Here is a 21768-nt window from a genome sequence, read left to right as displayed (position 1 = left end):
GTTTAGTGGATTCTATTAGTTTAGTGGATTCTATTAGTTTAATGGATTCTATTAGTTTAATGGATTCTATTAGTTTAATGGATTCTATTAGTTTAGTGGATTCTATTAGTTTAATATACATGGATTCTATTAGTTTAATGGATTCTATTAGTTTAATGGATTCTATTAGTTTAGTGGATTCTATTAGTTTAATATACATGGATTCTATTAGTTTAATGGATTCTATTAGTTTAATGGATTCTATTAGTTTAGTGGATTCTATTAGTTTAGTGGATTCTATTAGTTTAATATACATGGATTCTATTAGTTTAATGGATTCTATTAGTTTAATGGATTCTATTAGTTTAGTGGATTCTATTAGTTTAGTGGATTCTATTAGTGTAATGGATTCTATTAGTTTAATGGATTCTATTAGTTTAGTGGATTCTTTTAGTTTAATATACATGGATTCTATTAGTTTAATGGATTCTATTAGTTTAGTGGATTCTATTAGTTTAGTGGATTCTTAGTTTAGTGGATTCTATTAGTTTAGTGGATTCTATTAGTGTAATGGATTCTATTAGTTTAGTGGATTCTATTAGTTTAGTGGATTCTATTAGTTTAGTGGATTCTATTAGTTTAATGGATTCTATTAGTTTAGTGGATTCTATTAGTTTAGTGGATTCTTATTTTAGTGGATTCTATTAGTTTAGTGGATTCTATTAGTTTAGTGGATTCTATTAGTTTAATATACATGGATTCTATTAGTTTAATGGTTTCTATTAGTTTAGTGGATTCTATTAGTTTAGTGGTTTCTATTAGTTTAGTGGATTCTATTAGTTTAGTGGATTCTATTAGTTTAGTGGATTCTTATTTTAGTGGATTCTATTAGTTTAGTGGATTCTATTAGTTTAGTGGATTCTATTAGTTTAATATACATGGATTCTATTAGTTTAGTGGATTCTATTAGTTTAGTGGATTCTATTAGTTTAGTGGTTTCTATTAGTTTAGTGGATTCTATTAGTTTAATGGATTCTATTAGTTTAATGGATTCTATTAGTTTAGTGGATTCTATTAGTTTAGTGGATTCTATTAGTTTAATGGATTCTATTAGTTTAGTGGATTCTATTAGTTTAGTGGATTCTATTAGTTTAGTGGATTCTATTAGTTTAGTGGATTCTATTAGTTTAATGGATTCTATTAGTTTAATGGATTCTATTAGTTTAGTGGATTCTATTAGTTTAGTGGATTCTATTAGTTTAGTGGATTCTATTAGTTTAATGGATTCTATTAGTTTAATATACATGGATTCTATTAGTTTAATGGATTCTATTAGTTTAGTGGATTCTATTAGTTTAATGGATTCTATTAGTTTAATGGATTCTATTAGTTTAATGGATTCTATTAGTTTAATATACATGGATTCTATTAGTTTAATGGATTCTATTAGTTTAATGGATTCTATTAGTTTAATGGATTCTATTAGTTTAATGGATTCTATTAGTTTAGTGGATTCTATTAGTTTAATGGATTCTATTAGTTTAATGGATTCTATTAGTTTAATGGATTCTATTAGTTTAGTGGATTCTATTAGTTTAGTGGATTCTATTAGTTTAGTGGATTCTATTAGTTTAGTGGATTCTATTAGTTTAGTGGATTCTATTAGTTTAATGGATTCTATTAGTTTAATGGATTCTATTAGTTTAATGGATTCTATTAGTTTAGTGGATTCTATTAGTTTAATGGATTCTATTAGTTTAATGGATTCTATTAGTTTAATGGATTCTATTAGTTTAGTGGATTCTATTAGTTTAATGGATTCTATTAGTTTAATGGATTCTATTAGTTTAATGGATTCTATTAGTTTAGTGGATTCTATTAGTTTAGTGGATTCTATTAGTTTAGTGGATTCTATTAGTTTAGTGGATTCTATTAGTTTAGTGGATTCTATTAGTTTAGTGGATTCTATTAGTTTAGTGGATTCTATTAGTTTAGTGGATTCTATTAGTTTAATGGATTCTATTAGTTTAGTGGATTCTATTAGTTTAGTGGATTCTATTAGTTTAATGGATTCTATTAGTTTAGTGGATTCTATTAGTTTAATATACATGGATTCTATTAGTTTAATGGATTCTATTAGTTTAATGGATTCTATTAGTTTAATGGTTTCTATTAGTTTAATGGATTCTATTAGTTTAATGGATTCTATTAGTTTAGTGGATTCTATTAGTTTAGTGGATTCTATTAGTTTAATGGATTCTATTAGTTTAGTGGATTCTATTAGTTTAATGGATTCTATTAGTTTAATGGATTCTATTAGTTTAATGGATTCTATTAGTTTAATGGATTCTATTAGTTTAGTGGATTCTATTAGTTTAATGGATTCTATTAGTTTAATGGATTCTATTAGTTTAGTGGATTCTATTAGTTTAATGGATTCTATTAGTTTAATGGATTCTATTAGTTTAATGGATTCTATTAGTTTAATGGATTCTATTAGTTTAATGGATTCTATTAGTTTAATGGATTCTATTAGTTTAGTGGATTCTATTAGTTTAATGGATTCTATTAGTTTAGTGGATTCTATTAGTTTAATATACATGGATTCTATTAGTTTAGTGGATTCTATTAGTTTAATGGATTCTATTAGTTTAGTGGATTCTATTAGTTTAATGGATTCTATTAATTTAGTGGATTCTATTAGTTTAATGGATTCTATTAGTTTAGTGGATTCTATTAGTTTAATGGATTCTATTAGTTTAATGGATTCTATTAGTTTAGTGGATTCTATTAGTTTAGTGGATTCTATTAGTTTAGTGGATTCTATTAGTTTAATGGATTCTACTAGTTTAGTGGATTCTATTAGTTTAATATACATGGATTCTATTAGTTTAATGGATTCTATTAGTTTAGTGGATTCTATTAGTTTAGTGGATTCTATTAGTTTAGTGGATTCTATTAGTTTAATGGATTATATTAGTTTAGTGGATTCTATTAGTTTAGTGGATTCTATTAGTTTAATGGATTCTATTAGTTTAATGGATTCTATTAGTTTAGTGGATTCTATTAGTTTAGTGGATTCTATTAGTTTAGTGGATTCTATTAGTTTAATGGATTCTATTAGTTTAATGGATTCTATTAGTTTAGTGGATTCTATTAGTTTAATGGATTCTATTAGTTTAATGGATTCTATTAGTTTAATGGATTCTATTAGTTTAATGGATTCTATTAGTTTAGTGGATTCTATTAGTTTAATGGATTCTATTAGTTTAATGGTTTCTATTAGTTTAATGGATTCTATTAGTTTAGTGGATTCTATTAGTTTAATGGATTCTATTAGTTTAATGGATTCTATTAGTTTAGTGGATTCTATTAGTTTAATGGATTCTATTAGTTTAATGGATTCTATTAGTTTAATGGATTCTATTAGTTTAATGGATTCTATTAGTTTAGTGGATTCTATTAGTTTAGTGGATTCTATTAGTTTAATATACATGGATTCTATTAGTTTAGTGGATTCTATTAGTTTAATGGATTCTATTAGTTTAGTGGATTCTATTAGTTTAATGGATTCTATTAGTTTAATGGATTCTATTAGTTTAGTGGATTCTATTAGTTTAGTGGATTCTATTAGTTTAGTGGATTCTATTAGTTTAGTGGATTCTATTAGTTTAATGGATTCTATTAGTTTAGTGGATTCTATTAGTTTAGTGGATTCTATTAGTTTAGTGGATTCTATTAGTTTAGTGGATTCTATTAGTTTAATATACATGGATTCTATTAGTTTAATGGATTCTATTAGTTTAGTGGATTCTATTAGTTTAGTGGATTCTATTAGTTTAGTGGATTCTATTAGTTTAGTGGATTCTATTAGTTTAATGGATTCTATTAGTTTAATATACATGGATTCTATTAGTTTAGTGGATTCTATTAGTTTAGTGGATTCTATTAGTTTAGTGGATTCTATTAGTTTAGTGGATTCTAGTAGTTTAATGGATTCTATTAGTTTAATATACATGGATTCTATTAGTTTAGTGGATTCTATTAGTTTAGTGGATTCTATTAGTTTAATGGATTCTATTAGTTTAGTGGATTCTATTAGTTTAGTGGATTCTATTAGTTTAATGGATTCTATTAGTTTAGTGGATTCTATTAGTTTAATGGATTCTATTAGTTTAATGGATTCTATTAGTTTAGTGGATTCTATTAGTTTAGTGGATTCTATTAGTTTAGTGGATTCTATTAGTTTAGTGGATTCTATTAGTTTAGTGGATTCTATTAGTTTAATATACATGGATTCTATTAGTTTAATGGATTCTATTAGTTTAGTGGATTCTATTAGTTTAGTGGATTCTATTAGTTTAATATACATGGATTCTATTAGTTTAATGGATTCTATTAGTTTAGTGGATTCTATTAGTTTAGTGGATTCTATTAGTTTAATATACATGGATTCTATTAGTTTAATGGATTCTATTAGTTTAGTGGATTCTATTAGTTTAGTGGATTCTATTAGTTTAATATACATGGATTCTATTAGTTTAATGGATTCTATTAGTTTAGTGGATTCTATTAGTTTAATGGATTCTATTAGTTTAATGGATTCTATTAGTTTAGTGGATTCTATTAGTTTAGTGGATTCTATTAGTTTAATGGATTCTATTAGTTTAGTGGATTCTATTAGTTTAATGGATTCTATTAGTTGAATGGATTCTATTAGTTTAGTGGATTCTATTAGTTTAGTGGATTCTATTAGTTTAATGGATTCTAGTAGTTTAGTGGATTCTATTAGTTTAGTGGATTCTATTAGTTTAATGGATTCTATTAGTTTAATGGATTCTATTAGTTTAATATACATGGATTCTATTAGTTTAGTGGATTCTATTAGTTTAATGGATTCTATTAGTTTAGTGGATTCTATTAGTTTAGTGGATTCTATTAGTTTAATGGATTCTATTAGTTTAGTGGATTCTATTAGTTTAGTGGATTCTATTAGTTTAATGGATTCTATTAGTTTAGTGGATTCTATTAGTTTAATGGATTCTATTAGTTTAATGGATTCTATTAGTTTAGTGGATTCTATTAGTTTAATGGATTCTATTAGTTTAATGGATTCTATTAGTTTAGTGGATTCTATTAGTTTAATGGATTCTATTAGTTTAGTGGATTCTATTAGTTTAGTGGATTCTATTAGTTTAGTGGATTCTATTAGTTTAATATACATGGATTCTATTAGTTTAGTGGATTCTATTAGTTTAATGGATTCTATTAGTTTAGTGGATTCTATTAGTTTAGTGGATTCTATTAGTTTAATATACATGGATTCTATTAGTTTAGTGGATTCTATTAGTTTAATGGATTCTATTAGTTTAGTGGATTCTATTAGTTTAGTGGATTCTATTAGTTTAATGGATTCTATTAGTTTAGTGGATTCTATTAGTTTAGTGGATTCTATTAGTTTAATGGATTCTATTAGTTTAGTGGATTCTATTAGTTTAGTGGATTCTATTAGTTTAATGGATTCTATTAGTTTAATGGATTATATTAGTTTAATGGATTATATTAGTTTAATGGATTCTATTAGTTTAATGGATTCTATTAGTTTAATGGATTCTATTAGTTTAGTGGATTCTATTAGTTTAGTGGATTATATTAGTTTAATGGATTCTATTAGTTTAATGGATTCTATTAGTTTAATGGTTTCTATTAGTTTAATGGATTCTATTAGTTTAGTGGATTCTATTAGTTTAGTGGATTCTATTAGGTTAATGGATTCTATTAGTTTAGTGGATTCTATTAGTTTAATATACATGGATTCTATTAGTTTAGTGGATTCTATTAGTTTAGTGGATTCTATTAGTTTAATGGATTCTATTAGTTTAGTGGATTCTATTAGTTTAGTGGATTCTATTAGTTTAATGGATTCTATTAGTTTAGTGGATTCTATTCGTTTAGTGGATTCTATTAGTTTAGTGGATTCTATTAGTTTAGTGGATTCTATTAGTTTAGTGGATTCTATTAGTTTAGTGGATTCTATTAGTTTAGTGGTTTCTATTAGTTTAATGGATTATATTAGTTTAGTGGATTCTATTAGTTTAGTGGATTCTATTAGTTTAATGGATTCTATTAGTTTAGTGGATTCTATTAGTTTAATATACATGGATTCTATTAGTTTAGTGGATTCTATTAGTTTAGTGGATTCTATTAGTTTAATGGTTTCTATTAGTTTAATGGATTCTATTAGTTTAGTGGATTCTATTAGTTTAGTGGATTCTATTAGTTTAGTGGATTCTATTAGTTTAATCGATTCTATTAGTTTAATGGATTCTATTAGTTTAATGGATTCTATTAGTTTAGTGGATTCTATTAGTTTAATGGATTATATTAGTTTAGTGGATTCTATTAGTTTAGTGGATTCTATTAGTTTAATGGATTCTATTAGTTTAGTGGATTCTATTAGTTTAGTGGATTCTATTAGTTTAATGGATTCTATTAGTTTAATGGATTCTATTAGTTTAGTGGATTCTATTAGTTTAATGGATTCTATTAGTTTAATGGATTCTATTAGTTTAATGGATTCTATTAGTTTAATGGATTCTATTAGTTTAATGGATTCTATTAGTTTAATGGATTCTATTAGTTTAGTGGATTCTATTAGTTTAATGGATTCTATTAGTTTAGTGGATTCTATTAGTTTAATATACATGGATTCTATTAGTTTAGTGGATTCTATTAGTTTAATGGATTCTATTAGTTTAGTGGATTCTATTAGTTTAATGGATTCTATTAATTTAGTGGATTCTATTAGTTTAATGGATTCTATTAGTTTAGTGGATTCTATTAGTTTAGTGGATTCTATTAGTTTAATGGATTCTATTAGTTTAATGGATTCTATTAGTTTAGTGGATTCTATTAGTTTAGTGGATTCTATTAGTTTAGTGGATTCTATTAGTTTAATGGATTCTACTAGTTTAGTGGATTCTATTAGTTTAATATACATGGATTCTATTAGTTTAATGGATTCTATTAGTTTAGTGGATTCTATTAGTTTAGTGGATTCTATTAGTTTAGTGGATTCTATTAGTTTAATGGATTATATTAGTTTAGTGGATTCTATTAGTTTAGTGGATTCTATTAGTTTAATGGATTCTATTAGTTTAATGGATTCTATTAGTTTAGTGGATTCTATTAGTTTAGTGGATTCTATTAGTTTAGTGGATTCTATTAGTTTAATGGATTCTATTAGTTTAATGGATTCTATTAGTTTAGTGGATTCTATTAGTTTAATGGATTCTATTAGTTTAATGGATTCTATTAGTTTAATGGATTCTATTAGTTTAATGGATTCTATTAGTTTAGTGGATTCTATTAGTTTAATGGATTCTATTAGTTTAATGGTTTCTATTAGTTTAATGGATTCTATTAGTTTAGTGGATTCTATTAGTTTAATGGATTCTATTAGTTTAATGGATTCTATTAGTTTAGTGGATTCTATTAGTTTAATGGATTCTATTAGTTTAATGGATTCTATTAGTTTAATGGATTCTATTAGTTTAATGGATTCTATTAGTTTAGTGGATTCTATTAGTTTAGTGGATTCTATTAGTTTAATATACATGGATTCTATTAGTTTAGTGGATTCTATTAGTTTAATGGATTCTATTAGTTTAGTGGATTCTATTAGTTTAATGGATTCTATTAGTTTAATGGATTCTATTAGTTTAGTGGATTCTATTAGTTTAGTGGATTCTATTAGTTTAGTGGATTCTATTAGTTTAGTGGATTCTATTAGTTTAATGGATTCTATTAGTTTAGTGGATTCTATTAGTTTAGTGGATTCTATTAGTTTAGTGGATTCTATTAGTTTAGTGGATTCTATTAGTTTAGTGGATTCTATTAGTTTAATATACATGGATTCTATTAGTTTAATGGATTCTATTAGTTTAGTGGATTCTATTAGTTTAGTGGATTCTATTAGTTTAGTGGATTCTATTAGTTTAGTGGATTCTATTAGTTTAATGGATTCTATTAGTTTAATATACATGGATTCTATTAGTTTAGTGGATTCTATTAGTTTAGTGGATTCTATTAGTTTAGTGGATTCTATTAGTTTAGTGGATTCTAGTAGTTTAATGGATTCTATTAGTTTAATATACATGGATTCTATTAGTTTAGTGGATTCTATTAGTTTAGTGGATTCTATTAGTTTAATGGATTCTATTAGTTTAGTGGATTCTATTAGTTTAGTGGATTCTATTAGTTTAATGGATTCTATTAGTTTAGTGGATTCTATTAGTTTAATGGATTCTATTAGTTTAATGGATTCTATTAGTTTAGTGGATTCTATTAGTTTAGTGGATTCTATTAGTTTAGTGGATTCTATTAGTTTAGTGGATTCTATTAGTTTAGTGGATTCTATTAGTTTAATATACATGGATTCTATTAGTTTAATGGATTCTATTAGTTTAGTGGATTCTATTAGTTTAGTGGATTCTATTAGTTTAATATACATGGATTCTATTAGTTTAATGGATTCTATTAGTTTAGTGGATTCTATTAGTTTAGTGGATTCTATTAGTTTAATATACATGGATTCTATTAGTTTAATGGATTCTATTAGTTTAGTGGATTCTATTAGTTTAGTGGATTCTATTAGTTTAATATACATGGATTCTATTAGTTTAATGGATTCTATTAGTTTAGTGGATTCTATTAGTTTAATGGATTCTATTAGTTTAATGGATTCTATTAGTTTAGTGGATTCTATTAGTTTAGTGGATTCTATTAGTTTAATGGATTCTATTAGTTTAGTGGATTCTATTAGTTTAATGGATTCTATTAGTTGAATGGATTCTATTAGTTTAGTGGATTCTATTAGTTTAGTGGATTCTATTAGTTTAATGGATTCTAGTAGTTTAGTGGATTCTATTAGTTTAGTGGATTCTATTAGTTTAATGGATTCTATTAGTTTAATGGATTCTATTAGTTTAATATACATGGATTCTATTAGTTTAGTGGATTCTATTAGTTTAATGGATTCTATTAGTTTAGTGGATTCTATTAGTTTAGTGGATTCTATTAGTTTAATGGATTCTATTAGTTTAGTGGATTCTATTAGTTTAGTGGATTCTATTAGTTTAATGGATTCTATTAGTTTAGTGGATTCTATTAGTTTAATGGATTCTATTAGTTTAATGGATTCTATTAGTTTAGTGGATTCTATTAGTTTAATGGATTCTATTAGTTTAATGGATTCTATTAGTTTAGTGGATTCTATTAGTTTAATGGATTCTATTAGTTTAGTGGATTCTATTAGTTTAGTGGATTCTATTAGTTTAGTGGATTCTATTAGTTTAATATACATGGATTCTATTAGTTTAGTGGATTCTATTAGTTTAATGGATTCTATTAGTTTAGTGGATTCTATTAGTTTAGTGGATTCTATTAGTTTAATATACATGGATTCTATTAGTTTAGTGGATTCTATTAGTTTAATGGATTCTATTAGTTTAGTGGATTCTATTAGTTTAGTGGATTCTATTAGTTTAATGGATTCTATTAGTTTAGTGGATTCTATTAGTTTAGTGGATTCTATTAGTTTAATGGATTCTATTAGTTTAGTGGATTCTATTAGTTTAGTGGATTCTATTAGTTTAATGGATTCTATTAGTTTAATGGATTATATTAGTTTAATGGATTATATTAGTTTAATGGATTCTATTAGTTTAATGGATTCTATTAGTTTAATGGATTCTATTAGTTTAGTGGATTCTATTAGTTTAGTGGATTATATTAGTTTAATGGATTCTATTAGTTTAATGGATTCTATTAGTTTAATGGTTTCTATTAGTTTAATGGATTCTATTAGTTTAGTGGATTCTATTAGTTTAGTGGATTCTATTAGGTTAATGGATTCTATTAGTTTAGTGGATTCTATTAGTTTAATATACATGGATTCTATTAGTTTAGTGGATTCTATTAGTTTAGTGGATTCTATTAGTTTAATGGATTCTATTAGTTTAGTGGATTCTATTAGTTTAGTGGATTCTATTAGTTTAATGGATTCTATTAGTTTAGTGGATTCTATTCGTTTAGTGGATTCTATTAGTTTAGTGGATTCTATTAGTTTAGTGGATTCTATTAGTTTAGTGGATTCTATTAGTTTAGTGGATTCTATTAGTTTAGTGGTTTCTATTAGTTTAATGGATTATATTAGTTTAGTGGATTCTATTAGTTTAGTGGATTCTATTAGTTTAATGGATTCTATTAGTTTAGTGGATTCTATTAGTTTAATATACATGGATTCTATTAGTTTAGTGGATTCTATTAGTTTAGTGGATTCTATTAGTTTAATGGTTTCTATTAGTTTAATGGATTCTATTAGTTTAGTGGATTCTATTAGTTTAGTGGATTCTATTAGTTTAGTGGATTCTATTAGTTTAATCGATTCTATTAGTTTAATGGATTCTATTAGTTTAATGGATTCTATTAGTTTAGTGGATTCTATTAGTTTAATGGATTATATTAGTTTAGTGGATTCTATTAGTTTAGTGGATTCTATTAGTTTAATGGATTCTATTAGTTTAGTGGATTCTATTAGTTTAGTGGATTCTATTAGTTTAATGGATTCTATTAGTTTAGTGGATTCTATTAGTTTAATGGATTCTATTAGTTTAGTGGATTCTATTAGTTTAGTGGATTCTATTAGTTTAATGGATTCTATTAGTTTAATATACATGGATTCTATTAGTTTAGTGGATTCTATTAGTTTAATGGATTCTATTAGTTTAATGGATTCTATTAGTTTAGTGGATTCTATTAGTTTAATGGATTCTATTAGTTTAGTGGATTCTATTAGTTTAGTGGATTCTATTAGTTTAATGGATTCTATTAGTTTAGTGGATTCTATTAGTTTAGTGGATTCTATTAGTTTAATGGATTCTATTAGTTTAGTGGATTCTATTAGTTTAATGGATTCTATTAGTTTAATGGATTCTATTAGTTTAATGGATTCTATTAGTTTGATGGATTCTATTAGTTTAGTGGATTCTATTAGTTTAATGGATTCTATTAGTTTAGTGGATTCTATTAGTTTAATGGATTCTATTAGTTTAGTGGATTCTATTAGTTTAGTGGATTCTATTAGTTTAATGGATTCTATTAGTTTAATATACATGGATTCTATTAGTTTAGTGGATTCTATTAGTTTAGTGGATTCTATTAGTTTAATGGATTCTATTAGTTTAGTGGATTCTATTAGTTTAATGGATTCTATTAGTTTAATGGATTCTATTAGTTTAATGGATTCTATTAGTTTAATGGATTCTATTAGTTTAATGGATTCTATTAGTTTAGTGGATTCTATTAGTTTAATGGATTCTATTAGTTTAATGGATTCTATTAGTTTAGTGGATTCTATTAGTTTAATGGATTCTATTAGTTTAATGGATTCTATTAGTTTAGTGGATTCTATTAGTTTAATGGATTCTATTAGTTTAGTGGATTCTATTAGTTTAATGGATTCTATTAGTTTAGTGGATTCTATTAGTTTAATGGATTCTATTAGTTTAGTGGATTCTATTAGTTTAATGGATTCTATTAGTTTAATGGATTCTATTAGTTTAGTGGATTCTATTAGTTTAATGGATTCTATTAGTTTAATGGATTCTATTAGTTTAATGGATTCTATTAGTTTAGTGGATTCTATTAGTTTAGTGGATTCTATTAGTTTAGTGGATTCTATTAGTTTAATGGATTCTATTAGTTTAGTGGATTCTATTAGTTTAATGGATTCTATTAGTTTAATGGATTCTATTAGTTTAATGGATTCTATTAGTTTAGTGGATTCTATTAGTTTAATGGATTCTATTAGTTTAATGGATTCTATTAGTTTAGTGGATTCTATTAGTTTAGTGGATTCTATTAGTTTAGTGGATTCTATTAGTTTAGTGGATTCTATTAGTTTAATGGATTCTATTAGTTTAATGGATTCTATTAGTTTAGTGGATTCTATTAGTTTAGTGGATTCTATTAGTTTAGTGGATTCTATTAGTTTAATGGATTCTATTAGTTTAATGGATTCTATTAGTTTAGTGGATTCTATTAGTTTAGTGGATTCTATTAGTTTAATGGATTCTATTAGTTTAGTGGATTCTATTAGTTTAATGGATTCTATTAGTTTAATGGATTCTATTAGTTTAATATACATGGATTCTATTAGTTTAGTGGATTCTATTAGTTTAGTGGATTCTATTAGTTTAGTGGATTCTATTAGTTTAGTGGATTCTATTAGTTTAATGGATTCTATTAGTTTAGTGGATTCTATTAGTTTAATGGATTCTATTAGTTTAATGGATTCTATTAGTTTAGTGGATTCTATTAGTTTAGTGGATTCTATTAGTTTAGTGGATTCTATTAGTTTAATGGATTCTATTAGTTTAATGGATTCTATTAGTTTAATGGATTCTATTAGTTTAGTGGATTCTATTAGTTTAATGGATTCTATTAGTTTAGTGGATTCTATTAGTTTAGTGGATTCTATTAGTTTAGTGGATTCTATTAGTTTAGTGGATTCTATTAGTTTAATGGATTCTATTAGTTTAATGGATTCTATTAGTTTAATGGATTCCATTTGTTTAATGGATTCTATTAGTTTTATATTAATTGATTATTTTAGGTATTAGTTTCATACAGTGATCAGATTTCTTTTTAAGGCGGTTTGTTGCACTGAATTAGTCAACATTTTTATGACATTTGTACAGAAGGAACAGTGGAAACTGTCCAACGTGATGTTAAAACGCTGACGCGTTGGTATGTGTCCTGTGTGTCCCCAGAGGACAGACGCCATTAGAGTCAGACTATGATATGATAGTGTTGGTGTGTGTCCCCAGAGGACAGACGCCATTAGAGTCAGACTATGATATGATAGTGTTGGTGTGTGTCCTGTGTGTCCCCAGAGGACAGACGCCAGCGGAGTCAGACTATGATATGATGAAGTGTTGGTATGTGTCCTGTGTGTCCCCAGAGGACAGACTATGATATGATAAAGTGTTGGTATGTGTCCTGTGTGTCCCCAGAGGACAGACTATGATATGATAAAGTGTTGGTATGTGTCCTGTGTGTCCCCAGAGGACAGACGCCATTAGAGTCAGACTATGATATGATAGTGTTGGTGTGTGTCCTGTGTGTCCCCAGAGGACAGACGCCATTAGAGTCAGACTATGATATGATAGTGTTGGTATGTGTCCTGTGTGTCCCCAGAGGACAGACGCCATTAGAGTCAGACTATGATATGATAGTGTTGGTGTGTGTCCTGTGTGTCCCCAGAGGACAGACGCCATTAGAGTCAGACTATGATATGATGAAGTGTTGGTATGTGTCCTGTGTGTCCCCAGAGGACAGACACCAGCGGAGTCAGACTATCAGCTACTGGAGATCGCCCGGCGGTTGGAGATGTACGGAGTCAGGCTCCACCCTGCTAAGGACCGAGAGGGGACCAAGCTCAGTCTGGCTGTGTCTCATATTGGACTGCTGGTGTTTCAGGTACTGTATGTGCTCCAGATGTTTATCCACCAGGAACGTGGGAGTTAATTTCTGATCTCTTACCTTTTTTTAATGCATTTTCTTAAAACTGCATTGTTGGTTAAGGGCTTGTATTCAGCATTTCACTGTGAGGTCTACTACACCTGTTGTATTCAGCATTTCACTGTAAGGTCTACTACACCTGTTGTATTCAGCATTTCACTGTGAGGTCTACTACACCTGTTGTATTCGGCATTTCACTGTAAGGTCTACTACACCTGTTGTATTCAGCATTTCACTGTGAGGTCTACCTACTCCTGTTGTATTCAGCATTTCACTGTGAGGTCTACTACACCTGTTGTATTCAGCATTTCACTGTGAGGTCTACTACACCTGTTGTATTCAGCATTTCCCTGTGAGGTCTACTACACCTGTTGTATTCAGCATTTCACTGTGAGGTCTACTACACCTGTTGTATTCAGCATTTCACTGTAAGGTCTACTACACCTGTTGTATTCAGCATTTCACTGTAAGGTCTACTACACCTGTTGTATTCAGCATTTCACTGTGAGGTCTACTACATCTGTTGTATTCAGCATTTCACTGTAAGGTCTACTACACCTGTTGTATTCAGCATTTCACTGTGAGGTCTACTACACCTGTTGTATTCAGCATTTCACTGTGAGGTCTACTACACCTGTTGTATTCAGCATTTCACTGTGAGGTCTACTACACCTGTTGTATTCAGCATTTCACTGTAAGGTCTACTACACCTGTTGTATTCAGCATTTCACTGTGAGGTCTACTACACCTGTTGTATTCAGCATTTCACTGTGAGGTCTACTACACCTGTTGTATTCAGCATTTCACTGTGAGGTCTACTACACCTGTTGTATTCAGCATTTCACTGTGAGGTCTACTACACCTGTTGTATTCAGCATTTCACTGTAAGGTCTACTACACCTGTTGTATTCAGCATTTCACTGTAAGGTCTGTTGTATTCAGCATTTCACTGTAAGGTCTACTACACCTGTTGTATTCAGCATTTCACTGTAAGGTCTACTACACCTGTTGTATTCAGCATTTCACTGTGAGGTCTACTACACCTGTTGTATTCAGCATTTCACTGTGAGGTCTACTACACCTGTTGTATTCAGCATTTCACTGTGAGGTCTACTACACCTGTTGTATTCAGCATTTCACTGTAAGGTCTACTACACCTGTTGTATTCAGCATTTCACTGTAAGGTCTACTACACCTGTTGTATTCAGCATTTCACTGTGAGGTCTACTACACCTGTTGTATTCAGCATTTCACTGTAAGGTCTACTACACCTGTTGTATTCAGCATTTCACTGTGAGGTCTACTACACCTGTTGTATTCAGCATTTCACTGTAAGGTCTACTACACCTGTTGTATTCAGCATTTCCCTGTGAGGTCTACTACACCTGTTGTATTCTGCAATTCACTGTAAGGTCTACTACACCTGTTGTATTCAGCATTTCACTGTGAGGTCTACTACACCTGTTGTATTCAGCATTTCACTGTGAGATCTACACCTGTTGTATTCAGCATTTCACTGTGAGGTCTACTACACCTGTTGTATTCAGCATTTCACTGTGAGGTCTACTACACCTGTTGTATTCAGCATTTCACTGTAAGGTCTACTACACCTGTTGTATTCAGCATTTCACTGTAAGGTCTACTACACCTGTTGTATTCAGCATTTCACTGTAAGGTCTACTACACCTGTTGTATTCAGCATTTCACTGTGAGGTCTACTACACCTGTTGTATGTGACAAATAACTTTTGATTTGAGTAATGCTGTCGTTAGGAATCCACGTCATACCATTTAGGGCTGTGACTGGCATGGAATATTGGATGATGGTTATTGGTCAGCCAAATGACCACGGTCACCGTAATAACCATTTGGAGAAGGAAAAAGGGGAGACTCGTCTGTCTAGCACCAAGCTTACCAAGGAACAACAACGTTTCATCACTTTGTAGAGTCCATGTTACAGCAGAAACGGACTCAACCGCACGAATGCCCGGCTGACCACAAATGTCCGGCTGGCCAGGAATACCGGGCTGGCCACGAATGCCCGGCTGGCCACGAATGCCCGGCTGGCCACGAATGCCCGGCTGACCACGAATGCCGGGCTGGCCACGAATGCCGGGCTGGCCAGGAATACCGGGCTGGCCACAAATGCCCGGCTGGCCACGAATGCCCGGCTGGCCAGGAATGCCCGGCTGGCCACGAATGCCCGGCTGGCCACGAATGCCCGGCTGGCCACGAATGCCCGGCTGGCCACGAATGCCCGGCTGGCCAGGAATACTGGGCTGGCCAGGAATACTGGGCTGGCCAGGAATACTGGGCTGGCCACGAATACCGGGCTGGCCAGGAATACTGGGCTGGCCAGGAATACTGGGCTGGCCAGGAATACTGGGCTGGCCAGGAATACTGGGCTGGCCACGAATACTGGGCTGGCCAGGAATACTGGGCTGGCCACGAATGCCCGGCTGGCCACGAATGCCCGGCTGGCCACGAATGCCCGGCTGGCCACGAATGCCCGGCTGGCCACGAATGCCCGGCTGGCCAGGAATACTGGGCTGGCCAGGAATACTGGGCTGGCCAGGAATACTGGGCTGGCCACGAATACCGGGCTGGCCAGGAATACTGGGCTGGCCAGGAATACTGGGCTGGCCACGAATACTGGGCTGGCCAGGAATACTGGGCTGGCCACGAATGCCCGGCTGGCCACGAATGCCCGGCTGGCCACGAATGCCCGGCTGGCCCGGAATACTGGGCTGGCCAGGAATACTGGGCTGGCCAGGAATACTGGGCTGGCCACGAATACCGGGCTGGCCAGGAATACTGGGCTGGCCAGGAATACTGGGCTGGCCAGGAATACTGGGCTGGCCAGGAATACTGGGCTGGCCAGGAATACTGGGCTGGCCACGAATACTGGGCTGGCCAGGAATACTGGACTGGCCACGAATGCCCGGCTGGCCACGAATGCCCGGCTGGCCAGGAATACTGGGCTGGCCAGGAATACTGGGCTGGCCAGGAATACTGGGCTGGCCACGAATACCGGGCTGGCCAGGAATACTGGGCTGGCCAGGAATACTGGGCTGGCTGCTCTTGAGTCAGCTTTTCTTTACACACACACAAATATATACAGTGTTTGTATTTGTATGTATATCATGTAGTGTGTATATATAGTGGGGCAAAAAAGTATTTAGTCAGCCACCAATTGTGCAAGTTCTCTTATGTTCCACCATAATTTGCAAATAAATTCATTAAAAATCCTACAATGTGATTTTCTGGATTTTTTTTCTCATTTTCTCTGTCATAGTTGAAGTGTACCTATGATAAATTGCAGGCCTCTCTCATCTTTTTAAGTGGGAGAACTTGCACAATTGGTGGCTGACTAAATACTTTTTTGCCCCACTATATATACACTACATGATTGGATCTAAAGGGCCTGAACCATGAAAAACAGCCCCAGACCATTATTCCTCCACCAAACTTTACAGTTGGCATTATGTATTGCGGCAAGTAACATTGTCCTGGCATCAGCCAAACCCAGGTTAGTCCGCCAGACTGCCAGATGTGAAGTGTGATTCATCGCTCCAGAGAACACATTTCCACTGCTCCATAGTCCAATGGCGGCGAGCTTTACACCCCTCCAGCATATTTTACCATTTAGATTCTTCAAAGTAGCCACCCTTTGCACACTCTTGGCATTCTCTCAACCAGCTTCACCTGGAATGCCTTTCCAACCGTCTTGAAGGAGTTCCCACAAATGCTGAGCACTTGTTTTTCCTTCACTCTGCGCTCCAACTCATCCCAAACCATCTCAATTGGGTTGAGGTCGGGTGATTGTGGAGGCCGTCTGACGCAGGACCCATACACGAAGAGATCATCCGTACACCTACTCTGCTTCTCACAAACGCACAGCGGTTGGAACCAAACATCTCAAATTTGTACTCATCAGACCAAAGGACAGATTTCCATCGGTCTAATATCCATTGCTCATGTTTTTTGGACCAGGCAAGTCTCTTCTTATTGGTGTCCTTCAGTAGTGGTTTCTTAGCAGCAAATCAACCATCGACCGTAAATAAAAGGCAGAAGACTGTCTGGGAAGTTTTCTCTGTGATACACAATCTTATTTCCTGTCTGTATGAATGTTGTCCAACCAACTGAAACTCCTCTCTCCTATAGGGACACACTAAGATCAATGCTTTTAATTGGTCTAAACTCTCTCCTACAGGGACACACTAAGATCAATGCTTTTAACTGGTCTAAAGTCCGCAAGCTCAGCTTCAAGAGGAAACGTTTTCTCATCAAACTCAGACCAGACCTCAATGTAAGTCCTTATACCATGGCTTGGCAGAATACTACATTCTGATTGGTTGAAAGGGTGTTGATTTATTTCTCAGTAAATTCACAGCACTATTCGATGGTTAGTTCCAACACAGTGTTTTATCAGTGGTGTAGATGAACACAGCCCTTGTTTCTCCTGTTCTAACCAATGCTAAGCTATGTATTGACGATGTCTGTGCTGTGCCCGCCTGCAGCAGAGTGCATACCAGGACACTCTGGAGTTTGTGATGGCCAGTAGAGACTGCTGTAAGATCTTCTGGAAAATATGTGTGGAGTACCACGCCTTCTTCAGACTGTTTGAGGAACCCAAACCCAAAGCCAAAGCTGTTCTCTTCACCAGAGGGTCCTCCTTCAGGTTTAGGTAGGCTGGCTGGGTGGGTGGAGCTTGTAGAGGTTTAGGTAGGCTAGCTGGCTGGGTGGGTGGAGCTTGTAGAGGTTTAGGTAGGCTGGCTGGGTGGGTGGGTGGAGCTTGTAGAGGTTTAGGTAGGCTGGCTGGGTGGGTGGGTGGAGCTTGTAGAGATTTAGGTAGGCTGACTGGGTGGAGCTTGTAGAGGTTTAGGTAGGCTGGCTGGCTGGCTGGGTGGAGCTTGTAGAGGTTTAGGTAGGCTGACTGGGTGGGTGGGTGGAGCTTGTAGAGGTTTAGGTAGGCTGGCTGGCTGGGTGGGTGGAGCTTGTAGAGGTTTAGGTAGGCTGGCTGGGTGGGTGGGTGGCGCTTGTAGAGGTTTAGGTAGGCTGGCTGGGTGGGTGGGTGGAGCTTGTAGAGATTTAGGTAGGCTGGCTGGGTGGAGCTTGTAGAGGTTTAGGTAGGCTGGCTGGGTGGAGCTTGTAGAGATTTAGGTAGGCTGACTGGGTGGAGCTTGTTGAGGTTTAGGTAGGCTGGCTGGCTGGGTGGAGCTTGTAGAGGTTTGGGTAGGCTGGCTGGGTGGAGCTTGTAAAGGTTTTAGGTAGGCTGGCTGTGTGGCTGGGTTTAGCTTGTAGAGGAGGGGCCTGAGTGGACACTGCATGATAAATGTATATTAACCAGCAACAACAACAACAGATTGATACTGGACTCAACAATGTAACCTTTCCTATTGTATCAGGGTCTTTCACTGACAGTCCTTTTACAGGGACTGTGCTGCTTCATCAGACCTCTGTGTTTCAACATACTACCATGTTCTGTCTCTTTATATCTGCAGCGGTCGGACACAGAAGCAGGTTTTCGATTACGTCAAGGACTCAGAGTTCCAAAAGGTCCCTTTTGAAAGGTGAGACTTCACCTGGTCTGGATGTCAGCCTCTCTTCCCCTGAGGCGTGTTTGTGGCTCCAGGTTCCCATGTCAATGTCCCTTTACCTCAACAGTTGATAGACTAAGCCTCGCCTGTCTACTCTCCCCACCAGGAAACACAGTAAGAAGGTGTCCGGCAGCAGCCTGACACCCCAGGATAGAAAGACATCCACAGTGCCACAAGAGGTCAGTATATCACGGTGACCTTACTCTCTTTGATTCATAGGAGAAGGTTTAGAGTTAGTGTGTGTTCTGGTCTTTATTTCACAGAGTATCCCTTTAACTTCTCTCTCTCCCTCCTCTCCAGAGTGCCTCAGTGAACCAGACAGACTCTCCTCTCAGGTTGACCCTCCAGGCCCCGGTGGACGACCCTACAGTGACCAACGGCCACCAGGCTGGACCAGGGGGACCAGAGGCCCAGGCCCTACCCTCCACCACGGGACACCCAGAGCAGCAGATCTCAGGTCCAGTCCGGCAGGCAGCTGAAGGCAGCAGCTCTTCTATCTCCTACATCCACTGTTCTGGTATAGATAGAGAACGAGGCCAGAGGCAAACGCTCACACACACATGTCAATGATGAGGATGAACCCCTGGGGGTTACTGTTAGCCCCTCCCCCAGTGTTAGCTCCCTGCCACTGTTAGAGCCTCCCTCAGGGTTAGCACCCTGCACTGTTAGCCCCTCCCCCAGGGTTAGCGCCCTGTACTGTTAGACCCTCCCTCAGGGTTAGCGCCCTGCACTGTTAGCCCCTCCCCCAGGGTTAGCGCCCTGCCACTGTTAGCGCCTCCCCCAGGGTTAGCTCCCTGCCACTGTTAGCGCCTCCCTCAGGGTTAGCTCCCTGCCACGGTTAGCGCCTCCCCTAGGGTTAGCTCCCTGCCACTGTTAGCGCCTCCCCTAGGGTTAGCTCTCTGCCACTGTTAGCGCCTCCCCTAGGGTTAGCTCTCTGCCACGGTTAGCGCCTCCCTCAGGGTTAGCTCCCTGCCACGGTTAGCGCCTCCCTCAGGGTTAGCTCCCTGCCACGGTTAGCACCTCCCTCAGGGTTAGCTCCCTGCCACTGTTAGCGCCTCCCCTAGGGTTAGCTCTCTGCCACTGTTAGCGCCTCCCCCAGGGTTAGCTCCCTGCCACAGTTAGCACCTCCCTCAGGGTTAGCTCCCTGCCACGGTTAGCGCCTCCCTCAGGGTTAGCTCCCTGCCACGGTTAGCGCCTCCCTCAGGGTTAGCTCCCTGCCACGGTTAGCACCTCCCCCAGGGTTAGCTCCCTGCCACTGTTAGCGCCTCCCTCAGGGTTAGCTCCCTGCCACGGTTAGCACCTCCCCCAGGGTTAGCTCCCTGCCACTGTTAGAGCCTCCCTCAGGGTTAGCACCCTGCACTGTTAGCCCCTCCCCCAGGGTTAGCGCCCTGTACTGTTAGACCCTCCCTCAGGGTTAGCGCCCTGCACTGTTAGCCCCTCCCCCAGGGTTAGCGCCCTGCACTGTTAGCCCCTCCCCCAGGGTTAGCGCCCTGCCACTGTTAGCGCCTCCCCCAGGGTTAGCTCCCTGCCACTGTTAGCGCCTCCCTCAGGGTTAGCTCCCTGCCACGGTTAGCGCCTCCCCTAGGGTTAGCTCCCTGCAACTGTTAGCGCCTCCCCTAGGGTTAGCTCTCTGCCACTGTTAGCGCCTCCCCTAGGGTTAGCTCTCTGCCACGGTTAGCGCCTCCCTCAGGGTTAGCTCCCTGCCACGGTTAGCGCCTCCCTCAGGGTTAGCTCCCTGCCACTGTTAGCGCCTCCCCCAGGGTTAGCTCCCTGCCACAGTTAGCACCTCCCTCAGGGTTAGCTCCCTGCCACGGTTAGCGCCTCCCTCAGGGTTAGCTCCCTGCCACGGTTAGCGCCTCCCTCAGGGTTAGCTCCCTGCCACGGTTAGCGCCTCCCTCAGGGTTAGCTCCCTGCCACGGTTAGCACCTCCCCCAGGGTTAGCTCCCTGCCACTGTTAGCGCCTCCCTCAGGGTTAGCTCCCTGCCACGGTTAGCACCTCCCCCAGGGTTAGCTCCCTGCCACTGTTAGCGCCTCCCCCAGGGTTAGCTCCCTGCCACTGTTAGCACCTCCCTCGGAGTTAGCTCCCTGCCACGGTTAGCACCTCCCTCGGGGTTAGCTCCCTGCCACGGTTAGCGCCTCCCTCAGGGTTAGCTCCCTGCCACGGTTAGCACCTCCCTCGTGGTTAGAGGCGTATAAATCGTTACTTTAACTGGAGGCCAATCAGCCTTCTAAATCTAGAGTACAATTTATATATTTTAATTCTGTACAGCACTTTTACTATCGTGGGGGGGCTTATTTTTTATACACACTTTAGACTTGTAGTTTGTGACATTATACTTTGGGTTAGGGTTAGGGTTAGGCCCATGAGGGTTAGGGTTAGGCCCATGAGGGTTAGGGTTAGGCCCATGAGGGTTAGGGTTAGGCCCATGAGGGTTAGGGTTAGGGTTAGGCCCATGAGGGTTAGGGTTAGGGTTAGGCCCATGAGGGTTAGGGTTAGGCCCATGAGGGTTAGGGTTAGGGTTAGGCCCATGAGGGTTAGGGTTAGGGTTAGGCCCATGAGGGTTAGGGTTAGGGTTAGGCCCATGAGGGCGGCAGGTAGCCTAGTG

General features: G+C 36.0%; 1 protein-coding gene across 5 annotated transcripts in view; it reads left to right on the top strand.

Annotated features, from left to right (window-relative positions):
• LOC110513522 (FERM, ARHGEF and pleckstrin domain-containing protein 1) overlaps window positions 1–21768 on the top strand; it is a 120051-nt gene that overhangs the window by 56801 nt on the left and 41482 nt on the right. For 3 of the 5 annotated variants that reach the window (XM_090206947.1, XM_090206946.1, XM_090206945.1), the window contains exons 8-13: window positions 13374–13521; window positions 17776–17871; window positions 18083–18249; window positions 19067–19135; window positions 19269–19341; window positions 19463–19619. In XM_090206947.1, coding sequence (XP_090063073.1) covers window positions 13374–13521; window positions 17776–17871; window positions 18083–18249; window positions 19067–19135; window positions 19269–19341; window positions 19463–19619 — 710 coding nt within the window. Of the gene's footprint in view, window positions 1–13373; window positions 13522–17775; window positions 17872–18082; window positions 18250–19066; window positions 19136–19268; window positions 19342–19462; window positions 19680–21768 lie in introns of all 5 variants that reach the window. The other 2 variants (XM_090206944.1, XM_090206948.1) reach the window with 1 other exon arrangement.

Source organism: Oncorhynchus mykiss, chromosome 18, assembly GCF_057628025.1.
Source record: "Oncorhynchus mykiss isolate SJ-2025 chromosome 18, ASM5762802v1, whole genome shotgun sequence".
Taxonomy (NCBI): Eukaryota; Metazoa; Chordata; class Actinopteri; order Salmoniformes; family Salmonidae; genus Oncorhynchus; species Oncorhynchus mykiss.
This window is presented reverse-complemented; position numbering and strand designations above follow the sequence as displayed.